The sequence below is a fragment of the Meleagris gallopavo genome, chromosome 6, assembly GCF_000146605.3.
Source record: "Meleagris gallopavo isolate NT-WF06-2002-E0010 breed Aviagen turkey brand Nicholas breeding stock chromosome 6, Turkey_5.1, whole genome shotgun sequence".
NCBI classification, from domain to species: domain Eukaryota; kingdom Metazoa; phylum Chordata; class Aves; order Galliformes; family Phasianidae; genus Meleagris; species Meleagris gallopavo.
The window spans coordinates 11624493-11641042 of NC_015016.2; the positions used below are offsets into that span (position 1 = coordinate 11624493).

Sequence of the window (16550 nt, forward strand, 5' to 3'; positions counted from 1 at the left end):
CCGCCGCCCAGCCCCTCGGACCGCGCTGTTCACTGCTCTCACGCACCCGTGCCCCACGAACTGAGCCCGAGGGCGCTCACGCGGCGCGGCCCGGCCTTGGCTGCGCCTCTCGGCGGGGACGGCGCGGCGGTGCCGCTGCCCGTGTTCTGTCGGTGCTGGGAGTAACTGAAGCACGGACAGCCGCGTCCCTGCCTCCCGCATTGTTATTAACTGTACCGTTTGAATAATATTCGAGAAAGCAACTTTAACGCAGATTTTAAAATTTAAATGATTTATCGCAAATTTTACATCGCAGCACGTTGTAACCCGGTGCTGTGGCCCCGTTGCCAGTGAGAGGTCCGGAGGTGATGGCTGCCCACCCCTCACTGAGGGCTGTGTGTGCGGGGGAACAAAACCTCAACCTGTGCTATTGTAGCCTCTATGGAGCGCGGCAGGGGCACGACCAGGCCTTCCCGCTAGCTTCCCGAAATCTGCCTCCCCTTGTAGTACAGCTGGCAACACGCAATTATGAATCCTGAAAGGAATAACGGCAATTATCCGCATAATAAGGCAAAATAAGGGCTTGTGAATAAGAAATCAGGGGAAATTTTGAACACTGTGGCTATCGCCTTTATTTCCATTTAATTTCTAGTGGAACTGATTAAGAATGATCATTACATTTAGGCAGCAATCAACCGGAGAGCATCTTTCTGTTCCTTTCTTGGCACCCCAGAGATTAAGGTTCCTAAAAATCTAATGCAAAGCAGAACAAAGCAAACATGATCCAAGTGCTCTGTTAGTGACGGGCTGAGGAGGGCTGGGTCCTTCCATCTGCCGACATCTCCAATGCTACATGCAGTGCTAACCTTTATCGCTGGCCACTGGCTTACAGCAAAGTCAGTAGTGAAATAAACTGCTACAGCGCACAATCAGTTAATCATTTGTTTTCATTAGAGGGACACATACCACATAGAGCTTATTCCAAAATGTAGGCATTGGAAACCTAAAATAAATAGAAATTCCCCTGTGGTGTCCTTGTCATTTATTTCTTTCTGTAAAACAATTTACTAGATACAATAACTAAGGTTTTCTGGAGGTGCCTATGGGATTTTGGAGGCTTAATGAGGAAGTGATAAACTAAATGGTCTATTTTAATTGGGTAAGAGTGATTAAATGCAGAGAGGAAAACAACACACATCGAGGAAGGTAACCTACATTTAGGCTGCTTAATGCTTAATAATTTGAAGATGCAGTAGTGGTATCTGAAGGAAACCTGATTCCTTATTTTTTTAAGGGTTTATGCCAGGAGTGACGGTGTCCCTTTGCATCGGTGTTGGGCTGTAAACTACAGTAATTCGTACTGACATGAACACACATGTTGTAAACCTGAAATGTCAGAGAATTTAAAAAAAAGGAAAGCATGTGGTATAAAATGATAAAAAAGATGATGCTAATAACAGCGAACGGCAGCGGGGTTAGAACTGCTGGATAAGGCGCCGGCGCTGCGAGGTCTTCCGCAGCAGCCTCCGGTAGTCATAGGGATTATCTTCCGCTCTGCTTTCTTCCAGGGGGCTCTCCGCAACCCTTGACCTAGGGATTAAGTGCAGAAGTGTTTCAGGGATTGAAATGAAAACATTTACCTTGGCAAACACTCCTAATCGGCCGCTTAACTTCCACCCTCAAGACAAAAACTGAAAGAAAACCCAACCGACCGTGCTAGGCCTCATCCACCCGTGCTGCAGGAAGCGGCGCCTCAGAACAAATGCAGCTGAGGAGATGAACGCAGAACATGTTCTTCTGCAATGGGGTCACAACAAAGGGCACAAAGCCACTGAGAACAAGTTGTGGCATTTCTCATCCATATAAATCAGACCTCGCATTATTTCACAGATTTCTAGCCAAAGAGTGGAAGATTTGGAGTAATTAAAAGCCCTGGCAAAGCATCATTTAACAAGTGAAGTAATTCCCTGACATGGTGTTTAATTCCACGCCTTCACAATGCCATTCTAAACTAACTTAAACACTGCCTATAAAGTGCCGAAAAGTGAAACAAGCAACAAGCACAGAAAACAACATTTTTGTTATTATTCTGGATATGTTTTTAAATCCAGCAGTCTTCCTGGCATTTTCTTTACATTTTTACGTGGATGCTTTGCAGGTTTCTCTTATATATATGAAGATACAAACAGAGCCATAAATATTTATAAACATGGATGTTTTTATATGTGCAATCTGTGCCTGTGCATTGGTAAGAATATGAATTTTCTTTGCCCAGCAGAGGTCCCCCTATATGAAGTCTGTGAGGGAAGGGCCATCCTAGTCTTCAGAGCTCCTCTCCTGACTACCCACTCCAGCGATGCCACCACAGCCATGAATACAAACAGTGCTATGGGACAGCAGGAGGAGGCACTCAAGCAGGGGTCTTATCTGCAGAAGGCAGGTGAAAAGTTTGGCATACGTCCACCATTTTGGAAGCTGAAATGAGTCAGGTTCTGCTTTAGCTGGATTTGATTTTAGATCAAAGATTTACAGCAGGAGTCTATGTCATCTGAAGCTTTGGAAGCCAAAACAGGTGGGCAGGCTGGAGATAAACTATGCTATCATTTGTCCCTCCAAATGAAGATGGAAAATTTTCAGCTATCCATATTCCAAGCTAATTTAGCAAGATTCAACAAATTAAAAAAATAGTTTGTCTAATTTGTTGTGTGTTGTGCTTTTTTTTTTTTTTAATGAACATGCACTTAATATATTTTTTCTCTGCAATGATATACAACATTTATTTCTCCTAGTACGCTTTTCTACAAGTTACCTCTCAGTAGCTCTTAAAGTTGAAGTTCTGCGCTCAACAGGATGTCTCTTCCTTTTTGTGGTAGAGCTGCTGTCCTTTGAGGTGGAACCAGTAGATGAAATTTCATGGTAGTAGATATCTAAATCTAGCACCTTACCCAGACTGTCAATAAATAAGTAATCTAAGTTAACAATTCCACTTTTCAACAGTATATTGAACATTCAAAAGTAATACAACGAAATATCATTTCTGTGTTGAGATGTAAAGAAAAATATATGTGAACATAAGAAATGATTTTCTGGAATGTAGCTGCTGTATGATGCAGATGCTGACAATTTTGCAATGCTGGGTACTTTCAGATGTTTATAAAGCGAATGTGTAACTAAGAAGGTCTGAGTTTACTACTGCATTCAGAGGGGAGGCATGTTTATGGTACAATTCATCTGATATATTTTAGGCATTTCTCTTAGGAAGATATGAATAATTTTCCTAGAGATACCTATTTTTTTTCCATCTTACTATACGAAGAGTGTCTAAAGCGACCAGTTCAGATCCTGGTGCCAATAATGCAGATGTCTGTATGTTTTTAGAATGTTAAAACAGAATGTAATATGTACAAAAACAAACAAACAAGCAAAAAACACCACAATTCAAACATCCAGTTTAGAAAGGTTAGGGAAAAAATCTATCCTAAAAGCACCTTCAGAATTCTGTTCTCACAGTGGTAGAAACAACTCTTTGATTTCAGTTGCTATGTTCAACTAATGTAGAGTCACCACATGAAAGAAGATGCTGTCATGGAACTGCTTAACCAGATTTAAGATAAGTGAAGCCAAACTGAGGCAAGATGGGAAAATTATTATTATTGTATTATTATTATTATTACTATTGTTTGCTAAACATAATGTAACTGTATTATTTTCAAGATACAAACAGCACAAGAAGAGCTGTAACTTAGAACTGACATGGATGTTATGTGATGTTATGTTTAAGCAGTTGCATAATGAAGTGCAATTTAAACAGTGGTTGAGTGAAGCTATATGCTGTGAGCGCACATTAAAGGCATATATGTAATATAACTTCATTTAGGATATGTTTTTTGGATATAGAGCTTGTATTATGCAGCCTCAGCCAAGGATAGCACTGAAAGCCCATTCACACACTGCTCAAGTACCTTTCCTCTCTGAACAGGCTTCCATAGAATAACACGGTGTCCCTAGGGAGCAGCAGAAAAGCTGATGTATATGAACATAAATAATAGGGTGCTAAGACGTAAGGCAGAAGCTGTGAACCAGAGCCTAAAGCACATGTAAGAATCTTAAATACAGAAAGGCAGGGTGTATGTATTGCTTCCTTTATTTCTACAGAGATCTATCAAAACAGGCTAGTTACATGGTGAATAAAAGATTTCTGGTTGAAATTTCAATGGCTACTCTGCTTTACCTGTTATTATTATCTTACAGTTGTATTAATATCTTACTGTTTCCATTTTTTATGATTATTACCAAACCACTGTATATTTTTAGGAGAGAATTTTAACAGTCTTTGTATTTTGGCTAACAAAAGAGAAGTGGTTGCTCATTTGCTTTGACTGGAATTTTAAGCACCTTCAATTATTTTCTGTGTCAGAACTATCTTTGCTGTGGACCTTATCTTAACTTATTATTGTGCTTGTGTTGCCATGGTAAAGGGCCATGCTGCAGTAAAACCAAACAACTGAATTCCATAATGGATTTTTGTCACTGAAAATTGCATATTTAACTTTGTATATGATGCCCTTCCTCTGAATCACCAAATTACTATGCATTTCTAATGCTTTATTTCCCTAGTTGAAGTGCAGCTAGGAACTATTTCTAGAGTACAAAAAAGACAGTAGTGAAATGGAAAAAATTACCTTTCTTTTCTTGGTTTCCGTTTTTCATCTTGTATTGATTTCTAAAACAAACCACAGAGTAATTAAAAAAATACTAAGAGGAAAGTTTATGCAAAGATACAATTCATCAGTGTGCTTGGTGGGGAAGTGGTGTGTATTTTTTGTTAAAAGAAAGTACACAGAACTTATTTGTGGAGTAACAGAGCAAGTGCACCAGCAAAACCTCAGCATCTTTGTGACTAAACATGTCACTGAGAATACGTTAGCACTGGTACTCCCAAAAATCAGTTACCATGCTGTGGGAAAAAAAATAACAAGAACCAACAAACCAGTGGAAATTGACTAGAATTTATGAATTGTACACTGTTTAGCCACTGAGAATCAGGGATCCTGATGGACACCTCAGTATGCAGGCAAATGCACAAGACATATAATTTCAAAATGACAGACTGATTTATAAAACAAAACAATAAAAGTCCCAAGTAAAATGTAAGCGACTTGCATGACCAATGGCCTACCATCAGGCTTCACTTAATCTTGATTTGCAAGATGAGTCAGAATGGAACTTGTCTCACATCGGTAGTGTGATGTGAGAGAAATACCTGCTTTTGTAGGATGGACCATGAGGCAAAGGAAATTAAAAAAAAACAACAAAACACGTTCTCATACTGTGTGCTTTAACTTGCAGGCAATCTGGGTTTGATAATCATTACCCTGTGAAGAGCTGTTGGTCACGGAGATTTTTTGTAAGGCAGAAAAGCCATGAAAGATGGGAAAGCTGACTGCCTTCTGGTATCTCAAATCAGAGCTCAGCGACTTGTCCAGTGTCCAAGAACAGAAGAAGTGGTATGTTCACTTCCTAAGCTTCAGTACAAATTGATAGCGAATCTTTATCTCACCACTAAATTTTAAAGTTCTAAAGGAAAGACAGATTTCCCTTTTTTACAATGTCTTGAAAAACACAATTAATTGAAAGCAATATTATTTAATATATTGGAAAATAGCTGCTAAAAACTTGTTTAAAAAGCCTCCAGCATCACTGCAGTTTTTGTTTGCACTGATGCGATGCCATTTTTCTGATACGGAGTTGGCCACATAACAGATTTGTTTTCATAAAATAAAATGTTCCTGCCTGTATTCCCTCAGCTTTCTAAATAGGCATTTGCTTTAGAATTATACTGAATTATACTTCTCAGACATTTTACAATACAGAATACAGTGTCACGTCTTTCATTTCAGTCCTTTATCTTACCAATCTTGTTTTCACAAAACACATCTTATTCTTACATACCAATTTATTTTTAAGAATATCATTTCATTTTAGAATGCCATTGTTCCAAAGCTGTGTTATTTACAAGCCCCCATAATAAACCATAGCTGTATTTGTCTTTTTTGGCATGCCAGACACAAGTCTCCCTGCAGGCCCCCGTGACACCTTCTGTTGAAAGGAGAAGCAATTGCTACGGTTATTTTATTAGCTGGGCTCTCACCGGCTGCTAAAATAGGTCACTAACATACAGGCACCTCGAGCAAATGAGTTTAATTGCTTTTCTGTTGGAACTGCTTTCTGAGCTGCTTTCACATTTTCTCTCTTTTTGCTTACTTTCATGCTTCCCCCCCATATATTAAGGGCACCAAAGTCAAGAATGGAAAGCAGACCTTGGTATCTGAACTTGGACCGAGGGCTATGTATAGAGACACTCAAATCCATTAGTCTCCTGAGCTGTTTGTATTTGCCAATTCCTTCATAATCACAATCTGACACATTTGAAAAGGAAGTTACAGTGTGCATACTAATACAGCCTATTTTAATATTTGCTCTCTCTGCAAGATCAAGCACTAATTTAGACGCTCAAAATAGCTCTCTGAATGAACCTGCTTTTCCCCATGACTTATAAAGAATCTACAGAGAGCAGGCACTTATTTTAGGTATTGAAAGTGCAAGTGCTGCTTATGCATAGTATGAGTGTAGATATGTTCAGGTACAAAAGTAAATATTGGCCCAATTTAGGGCTCCAAGCAGAGTAACTACACCTTACTAATTTCAAATCTGGTTTGAGATTTGATGTTTTTGCCCTGCATCCTTTCAGCAGGGCACAGCACTCATGCTGCATCAGAAATGAACACAGGAACTAGGCAATTAAAAGTATTTTTAGGTGGGAATTATCTGGCAGTTGAAGCCCACAATAGCTTGCTAAACTCACATGTATTAGAGTGTAGTAGGTGGAGTCTTCAGGGTTATTTAATGTCTTGGGCTTCCGTGGCCTCCTTGGGGGTCTTTGCAGTGGGCGAGTGTCTTCTACTTTGGCTGCAACTGTGAAAAAACAGAAAATAGCAAAGCTTATTTCTTCATAGAATGGGAGGCTTCTATAAAAAGAGGAAGATTTCACCAGAGTGTAAAAAAAAGTCCACTTAGCCACTTTTACTGCTTGCAGTCACTCAAGAATGCAACTGTTTGGGGCAATTCCGCAACCAGACTGGAAACGAGAATGAGTTTACTCATTTGAGCTCTGATGACCCACACGGACACATGCCATGTAGTGAATGCCACTCTGGAGCATCTCAGCAGTCTGCCTGGCATAGGTTTCTCCTTAGTAGGGCTGCTGCTGCTCACTGAGAAAGAGGCTCTGAGGGGCAGCATCTGTTGGAATGCCACCAGCTCATGACAGGGAGGTGAGCAGAGTTGTGATATTAATCACTGAGGTGCCAAACATGAGAAACAGCATTAAATCTCTTCCCTCCCTCATTCAAAGGCTGGACCTCTATGCTATCATGGTGTAGGTTTTCCCCAAGGTCTCCTGCTGAGGCTGTTCTGTGTCAAGTCAAAAGACGTACCACTGGGCAACACAGTGTGACAGTGCCCACTGCACCCAGTCTACATTCTCTAGTTTACTCAACTCGTGGTCTCTGCTTTTGCAGAAATCTTCTACAGACATGGAAAGAATGTTTTCATTCTAAAGGAAATAAAACCAAGAATTTACACAAAACGGAAACTGCTGTCCACTAGTTGTCTCTCAGCTCCAGGCTGGACACTGACTCATGGGCTGCACGAGAGTCCCTGAAAGAAACCATCTCTGCACATATAATTGAAGATAGTGAGGGTGGAATAAATAGCTAACTGTCAATGAGCTAATGAAATGCATTCTGCTCATCTACTGCTTCATATGAAGCAACTCTGACTCCATAACCCAGATGTGCTAATTACACATGTTTGCATCTCAGAAGGAAGAATATATTTTGTTCTCTAATGGCCACCAGAAACTCTTTTACACTGTTAAAACGAAACCTCTCCCCTGTACATCAGACATCTTTTTAATTATGGAGAAAGCATGATCATTTCAAATGAGAAATGGTCAGTAATACATCAATGTTGACTCCCGCAAAATTAGCTGTGTAAGTTTTTTGTTAGGTATGATAAATAAAGGCTTGTAAAGGTCATGGATATACAGAGGAGCCAGAGTGAATAATGTTCATTTAAATTGTAGTGGGATAATGATTACATTCATTGTCTTAGTTTCTTATCTGAAATGCAGACGGCTTCTCATGTAATGAATGAAACAAGTACCTTTTAACATTTTGCAATGTAAGAGAACAATGATGTTTTTCTAAGTCAAGGTACAAATAATTCCTATGAAATAATGAGATTCAGATGCAATAAATTCATTTCACTAACCTGTATGAAATATAAATTACATTCTTTTATTTGAAATGGAATGGAAGGCCTGACTGCGCTACACATGGGTTGTTACTCTGCTACATTTCACATGGGCCTCCTGGAGTTACCTGAGTTTCCCTTCGGGACAGTAGAAGAAAACTTTCCCTATTGTATTCTTAAACCCAACTGTAGCCTAACTGGAAACAACACCTTTAAAAAAAGCAACACCGTAACAAAACCCACAAAACCAAAAAACAAACAAACAAACAAACAAAAAAAAACCAACCCAAAACAAAAAGGAAAACCCAATCCCTTAAAATTCTGCGTAATTCAAAAGAAACATCAAACTGCTTGTGTGTAGGACAAAAACTACATCGAAGATCCTGACTGCATGAAAATCGGAAAAAGAACATGGAATCAAGCTGTGGGCTCTAAGAAAATCTTAAGAAAAGACTCCCATAATACTTAATTTTTTTAAATTTTCCCTTAAGAATTCATAACAATGTATGCTGTTACATCATTGAATTCATCACTGTCAAGTATATTAGAGCATTCTCTTATTCTATATTACAATTATTCCAACTGAAATTAGTTGTATGTTTCTCGTATATTTGTTCTGCAAAGAAGACTCCTCTTATATTCAAAAAATCATTTTGACAATGGGTTTTAGTAAAAAACAGGTTTTTATCTTGGCCTGCACACTTTGCATATCTATGAGCTATTCAGAAGAACTGAGGGGACAGAAGCATTATTCTGAGGCAGCCAGTTTCCTCAGCTCGGACATCAACCGTTCCTTTATAAAATTACACAGAGTACAGAAAATATTCTGAGTTTTGCCTTCAAATTACAAAGTGAGTAAAAGAGGCTTGATGGATTTAGCTTTCTTTGTTTCACCAGAAAGTAAACTTGTGATTTGCCTCTGTGCTTAGATTTGTGTGTTTGTTGCTACTGAAACACAGCTGATGTGGTAGTAGTTAGTTGTAGTATTGGACAACTTACTGCGCAGAGTAAGGTTTGCTTTTGGCTGCTACTTCCAGAAATCATTTACTCAGTCGAGTTAAAGGTGGAAGGCAAATTAAATATTTAGGCTTGATAAATGGTCAGTTTGATGTGCTTGTTTTCCAGACGGTCTATACCTTTCTGCAGCAGGCAATGGAGCAGAACAGAATAAAATCATTCACTTATTAACAGGCAAAATATGTTGCTTCGTTACATAGAAAACCTTTCTTTCAGAGAACTACAGTAAAATATCTTATTGCTTTTTCTGTTTAAAACTTCAAATATCTGCAGGAAGATCTGGTCCTGTGTTTTTTTTTATCTGAAAGGCTTCTACCTAATGAACATTTAAACATGCATGCCACAAAAATGATAAAAGTCCATTCAAAGAATCATACAATTATTAAGGTTGGAAAGAACCATTATTATCAATTAGTCCAACCATCACCACCATGCCCACTAACTGCATCCATCACGTTTCTTGAACTGCCATACCCACACGTTTCTTCAACACCTCCAGGGATGGTGACTCCACCACCTCTCTGGGCAGCCTGTGCCAATGCCCAACCACTCTTTCAAAGAAGAAAATTTTCCTAAATTTTCTCAGGGCAGTTAGCCTGTGCTCTCTGGTTGCACAGACACAAACAGGTGCTGTCAGTGCTGCTGCACGGTCACGTGCCTTAGTGCAATGCACAGGAGAAATTAGAAACAAAGACATTTGAAAATTCACTGACCATTGTTTTTTAAGATTTTACCAACAGGAAGATGGGTCAAACAAGGTTAAAAGCTGAAAGATTTCCTTCAAACTACAGAAAATTTGGAAAGCAGTGTCTATTTGAAACATTCAAGAACAGGAAAGAAATGCTTGAATAAAGATGAGTCAGTATCACCCGCCCTTTAGGTTGAACTTTCTGCACATCCTGACAAACAGTGATAACCTTGGAAGACAACAATCTAGAGGAATCTACATCTATGGATGCTATTACAAATTATCATCTGTCTTACAACAGATCATTACTGAGTACTGAAGAAATAGAGAGGATACAGCTGTGATAAGCATCTGAGCTATGAAAGGTCTGTATTTATTAGGTCACCTGGAGAAAGTTAAACCTGTCTGCATGTCACTAAAGTGACACAGTACTTGTTTTATTCAGCACTGCTCCACATCTTATGCAGATTGGAAGGATAAAGCCAGCCCCAGAATAAAGCAGGAAGAAAAAACAGGCAGGAGATCCAGTAATTGTCTGGGTTTTGCTGATGAGGGTGGAAGTAACCAGAAAAATGCAGGTAACTGGAACTACAGAATATGATAATAATAAATTAGCAGCTATTGACCTTCCTCTTCCCTGCAAAGGCTGCCCAGGAAATTTGTGTTAGTAGTGCTTCAGCAGCAGGGGGGTTCTGGGTGAAGACCCCACCTGTCTCACTGCTATGTGGAGCTGAATGGGTTCTTGGCTGTTCCGAAGTGCTTTGTACCATGAGAATTTCAATCTAAATATAGAAAATTCTCTTCTGGAGATTTTGTACTTGCAATGTCATTTAATACTTACAAGGATGAGCACTGTTATTCATCTGGTGGAAAAAAAAAATAATTGTTCATGATCAAGTTCCTTTCCTTCAGTTTTTGACCTCAAAAACTACATTGTGGCCTACTACATTTGTGCATCTGTTCTAACCCCAAATGATCCAAATGCTCACATTTGGTCCAAGGGGGCAGTCCTGGGATGCACGCATTTTGTTTAGTTGAATGTATTTAGTAAGCAGATGCAACTTAGTGATTTGAGCCACAGGGAATATTGCTTATTCCAGGAACCTTGTACAGCGTGCCTTATGCATTTTTATAAATACAAACAAATTCACTTATGAACAACTTAACCTTGTAGATTTAATATTCATTAAAACTTTTGGCTTGAATGTCCCTTAAACTGCAGAATTTACATTTTTATTAAAATAAACAGCTTTGAAAATCTGAACATTTGTCACAGTTCACCATCCAGCTTTCCCACAGTCCCTCCCCTTCTGCGGATAGCAATATAATAGGATATTTTATCAGAGGAATAAGTAAATTCTCAGATGGATAAAGGCCATCTATCCACTGATGAAGGCAGACAAGCATTGCTATCTGTCATGAAGCCTTAAAATACACATCTCATGTTACAGGTATAAAATGACATAAGAAACTAATGAAGCTGAAGAAGGTGTATAAACAAGTGCAAACCACCAGAGTAATAAGATATAGACATGATTTGAAGAATAGCTGAAGCTCAACAAACTTTGCTATAGGGTAGAAAAACAAAAATGGCCCAAGAGGGAAATCTGAAGTAAAAACTTATCCTCTAAATGTGTGTGCATATATCACACCAAAACACAACGCAGGGAAGAAAACAAGAAAGCTCCTCCCTATTTAAAATAGAGCATCACTCATGTCTTCCTGCCTCACTTTAGCATGGCAGTCTGCAGCACAACACCTCAAGTCTTTATTTTACACAGTTGCCTAAGTCATGGCTTACAATGTTTAAGGTCAAGATAGGAGTTCAGTTGCAGCTTCGTGGTTGAATAGCACCCACTATTCCATTCTAAATGCCTCTACCTTTGAAAAGAGTAACCTGTCCAAAGATAGACTATGAGTACCATTGCTGACATTTTTTGCAAAAACAATTAGACATTATTAAAAAGCATTTAATTTTTGCACCTGTAAATTAAAGAGAAAGTTAAAATAGGGGCCTCGTGTTTAATCAAATTTTCTTAAATACCATGCCTAGTGCACAAAAGAATAAAGTGTTGTCATGTCAGACATTTATTGGGAGAAAAAAAAAATGAAGAAAATAAATCCTTCTTTTGTTAAGATCACATAACATCATTTTGTAAAAAATTAGATTTCTTTCTTTTCATCAAAATGAGGCCAAAGTCCTGGTTTCTTATGCAACTCAATACTATTTTCACTGTTGACTTACAAAGTGTTAGGACTTGGTTCAAAGAAATGTCTGACACTCTTTACATCTGTGTTAAAAAGGATACAAGCAGCACTTCCACGCACTTCATCATTGGGAAAATGCTGTATTATGACACGGCAGGGGTATAGAATAGTGACATGTTCCAAGATAAAGCAAAGTTAAGTGGCTGACTGGTAAACACTTTAAGTGCGATTGCATTCACAGGTGATAAGCTCTGGCATTCTTTCGTCTCCTGTAGAGCAACTTAAATTTATAGCAATGGTTAGGGAGGACTTTGTACTACTCTGCTGCTGATACGTTTTTATCCTACTCACTTGTTGAATTCATGAACCTTTAGCTGGTCAAACAGCTGTCAGGTTTGCCCTTGTCTTGGTTGTATATTGGGAACTCCACTGCCCATACTAACTGGAACATAAGTAACTTTGGAGTGTGTACTCTTAACTATAGAAGTTAAAAGGATGCTAATTACTAATAAGAATTTACTTATAATTTTAAAGCCATCCCCATCAACACTGGGAGGAATTAGAATTTTTGATAGACTCAATTGCACTTCTGGTAGCTTAAAATTCTACTCAGCAAAAATGTGCCCAACTTCGGTAAAACGTTTGACATAATACCTAATATAGTCTCAGATTTTACCCATAGCATACACTATGGAGCAACAATGAGTAAAAGAGCCAATGTGGAATTTTTACCAAATAAATGTATCTCTAGAGATGCTGTGACTAGGTCTCACAAGGACCTGAAACAAAATACCAGGAAAATGGTAAATGTGTAAATCTCTACCAGGCTTGGATATTTCTCTGGAAAATGTCCTTGAGAACATGAATAGGAGTTGTTTCTTGACAGTCCTGCTGACAAAAGAAAAATTCTTCCTATTTGTAAGGCTCAAAATTACCTGACTGACAAACATGAGAAGAATGTTGGTTGTTAGTCTGCTTATCTTTGGACATCATCACAGGTCTCAGCTGATGCGACAATATCATTTCATTTAATTTTTGCTGCAATGCTAAGTAGTCTTCAGATAATTTTGATATCTGAAAGATATAACACAGAATTTCTCATTATTATATAGATATATATATAAGATAACAAAGGATAAAATGGTGGACTGGAGAATGAATTTAGAACATACTGCTCCAGCTGCTACAGAGCAGGTCCCTACCACACTCATACTTGATACTGGTTCACTCAGGTGAGCAGGGGCTGCTTTGGTGACACTGGGATGCAAAACAGCTTCTGCAACAGGTACACTTTTCTGGACATGTTTAAGTTCATGGCATTGACACAACAACTTGCATTTTTGTTTACAGAGATGTTAAGGCCTTGCCTGGTCAATGTACATTTCAAACAAAGTCAGAGCTTCTGCATTTGGGTTAATAGTGACATAATTTTTTTCCCAGTTTTCTAACTTATTTTCCCCTTCTTTCTGAAAAAGGGTATTTCTCTTGCAGTCCCAAATATGCATTTCTATGCAATGCTCATTAAAAAAACATCAGTCTCAGCTGAGAGAATGAAGACCTGGTTCTACTGAAGCCAGTAAAATGACTTTGCCATTCTGTCATTGCTCAGCATGTTACATATAACATATTTCATTCATAAGCTTCTTACCTGCCGTGAAAAGGCTGCCAAATCACATGTCTCTTTTTCAGATCCTCCCTTCTGGGTCTTAGAGCCCTCAGCCTCTGTCACAGTGCTTTCCTTATTTTTTTTTGTTTGGGGATCTTTATTTTGAATGTGTACTGCTTCTGTTGAATCCTTTGCAGTGTTCTCTTGACTTTTGCAAGGTAATTTCCCTTCTTTTCTGAGTTGTCCTCTCCTTCTGTAACCCCGGTAATTGCTCTGAATAACCACTGCTGCTTTCTCTTTGTCCTCTAAACTTTGTTTTTCTGCTTCAGCTTGCTTCCGTGAACCTCTTAGAGACTCTTTTCTTACAATTCCTTTACATCCTCTAGGTATCATTTCTTGTTTCAGATGGTTTCTTTCCACGTCCTTGTTGGTCTCAGGCTGGACCACAGCAGATTCTTGATTTTGCCCATCTGCACTGAGTGTGTCTTGGTTAGCTTGCTCCTGCTGGGGACCAGGTTCAGCTGTGATTTTGACAAAAGCTTTGCTGGATGATTCTTTCGAGGATGCCTGTTCTTCACCTTCATCAGAATGCTCGACTGCAGGCCTCTGCTTCACAGAAGCTCTCTCTTCTTTAGTAGATATTACCTTTTGCTTCTGTACATTTCCTATGTCACCATTCCCAGTGTGCTCATTATTATTAAGAGCAACACCTTCTCCTTGGGTCTCCTCATTCTCTGCTTCTTCCAGTGTGACATCTTCAGCCGGCTGCAACTGTGCTTCAAGATATTCCACAACAGATAATTCTTCCTCTGCTATTTTTTTGCGTTCTTCCTTTATTTTTTTACGGGCTCTGTAGCCCCTGTAATTGCTTTGAACAACGATAGCTGCTTCTTCTTCTGTTTTAGGAAGGGCTAAATGTACAGCTCCGGCTGTACATTTTTCATTTTCTTGAAGTTCTTTGTCCTTTTCCTTTTCACTAGAGGATGCTGCATTCTCAGTTTCTTTCTTTCTAAGAGATTCTCTAAATGGAATAGAGTTTGGGGGGAAAATTACAGTTGAAGGAGATGAAAGATAATGACAGCTTTACAATTCCCGTTTGTGAACTACCATCCTGTAGCAAATGGCAATTTGCAACATGGTGAAAATTCAGTGCATACAGCTAGAATTAGGGCCACAGAGTTCCTGCCCACTGTGGACTCCTTTACAGCTGTTGTCTACCTCTCTGGACCACTCTACAGCTGCTGAAATGCTGTCACTGAAAACAAGGCTGTAATGCCACTTCAGACTGGGACTACCACCATGTTGCAGGGATGTTTACAATGTGATTCACCTCTCCTTACTTTCTGTTGTCTGATCTGAGCAAGTCATCTAGGTTCCTGCTCGTCATCTCCTATGCTTATCAGACACTGACTTAAGAAGATAGCAGTTCCTCGCAGATGCCTACTTCTTGCTCTTCTCTGAGCATTTTCTTGCAATGAGCCTGTTCCAAAAAGAGATCCACTTACAGGTTGTATTAACATTATAGTATCTCCTGGGCTTGAAAATACAAGAAAATCGCCTATGGACATTAAAAGAACTCAAAGTGAATATACATTACTATATATATCTCTAGAATAATTTGTTTCACTACATCACATGCAATTACTGAAAAGGGACACAGTGACATAAGAGACAGAAAATATTACTACCTCCTCCTTTTGAAGCTCTTCCTGTCCTTATATCCCCTGTAGTGAGATTGAATTGTTGTTGCTGCTTTGTTCCTTGCCTCATTTAGTTCTTTTCTCTTCTTCCTGAGTAAGTATCCTCTGGCAACTGATAGTAAATTATAATATAAACAACCTTAGGCAACAAACAATGATACCCCCAAAATTTCAGACACACGGTAACAGTATTCAAGAAGTAAACCAACAGTAAAAGAGAGAAATAAGGAAACACAGACTGGGGTGATAATTCTGGCTATGTTCAGCTGAAATTACTCTTTTTCAGAAAAATTGTTGAGATTTCAGAAAGCTGCAGCCATTCTATGTGAAGATACAACCAAGGTCTTTCTCAGTATTTTGCTGGACTAAAGAAAATAAAGGAAGACACAGAAAGAAACTTTGCTGCTGAAATACCTGCAGAACACTGTGCTCTATGCTTCATGTACCTGCTTTGCCTACTTCAGGCAATTGATGTGACTCAAGGTCCCTCATTTCCCAGTGAAATGCTTGACTATCACACTATAGAGAATACCAGTCTCTCTTTTGGCACAGACATGGAATTTAATTCCTTAGGTAAACATTCACTTGATCAGAGAAAAATCTGAAAATGTATAGCTCAGCAGTAAGAGTAGACCTAGCTCATAATCCTTTTGCTCAGTACTTTGTGAGAGGTGCAAGTTCAAGAGTCTCTGACATGCAGGCACCCTCACTATTATGCCAGCTGGTAGTTTAAGGGCTGGGATTCAACTCCAGGAGAAGGTGACTAAAGTGAGGTGTTTATATGAATGTATTAACAATTGTGCTTAGTCTCCAAGCTCTCATTAAAGTCAATGTCTAGTCACTAGAGGCTTGATGCACTTGCTGGCAAATGGCTATTGAGTGCCATCTGAAGTGCTTCAGGATGCCCAGGGCATCCACATGGAGCTGGTAAAAAGGACAACACAGATGGGGCTTTCTGGGAAGAGAAAAATGGGCATGCCACATGAATTAAAGCTAGAGGCCAGAACAGCTAACCTGAGACATCTCAAATATCTCT

At 39.1% G+C, this 16550-nt stretch overlaps 2 protein-coding genes across 2 annotated transcripts in view; both read right to left on the reverse strand.

Moving 5' to 3' along the window:
- LOC109368382 (myosin-IIIa-like) overlaps positions 1-201 on the reverse strand; it is a 20992-nt gene extending 20791 nt beyond the window's left edge. Inside the window, exon 1 of the mRNA XM_031554019.1 lies at positions 43-201. Within this exon, the coding sequence (XP_031409879.1) occupies positions 43-201 (159 nt within the window). The remainder of the gene's footprint in view (positions 1-42) is intronic.
- Positions 202-1390: 1189 nt separating this feature from the next.
- LOC100542476 (myosin-IIIa) overlaps positions 1391-16550 on the reverse strand; it is a 79426-nt gene continuing 64266 nt past the window's right edge. Inside the window, exons 27-33 of the mRNA XM_031554020.1 lie at positions 15503-15626; positions 13857-14835; positions 13144-13282; positions 6845-6954; positions 4662-4702; positions 2789-2929; positions 1391-1569 (exon numbers count right to left, since the gene is read on the reverse strand). Coding sequence (XP_031409880.1) covers positions 1455-1569; positions 2789-2929; positions 4662-4702; positions 6845-6954; positions 13144-13282; positions 13857-14835; positions 15503-15626 — 1649 coding nt within the window. The 3' untranslated portion in view covers positions 1391-1454. The remainder of the gene's footprint in view (positions 1570-2788; positions 2930-4661; positions 4703-6844; positions 6955-13143; positions 13283-13856; positions 14836-15502; positions 15627-16550) is intronic.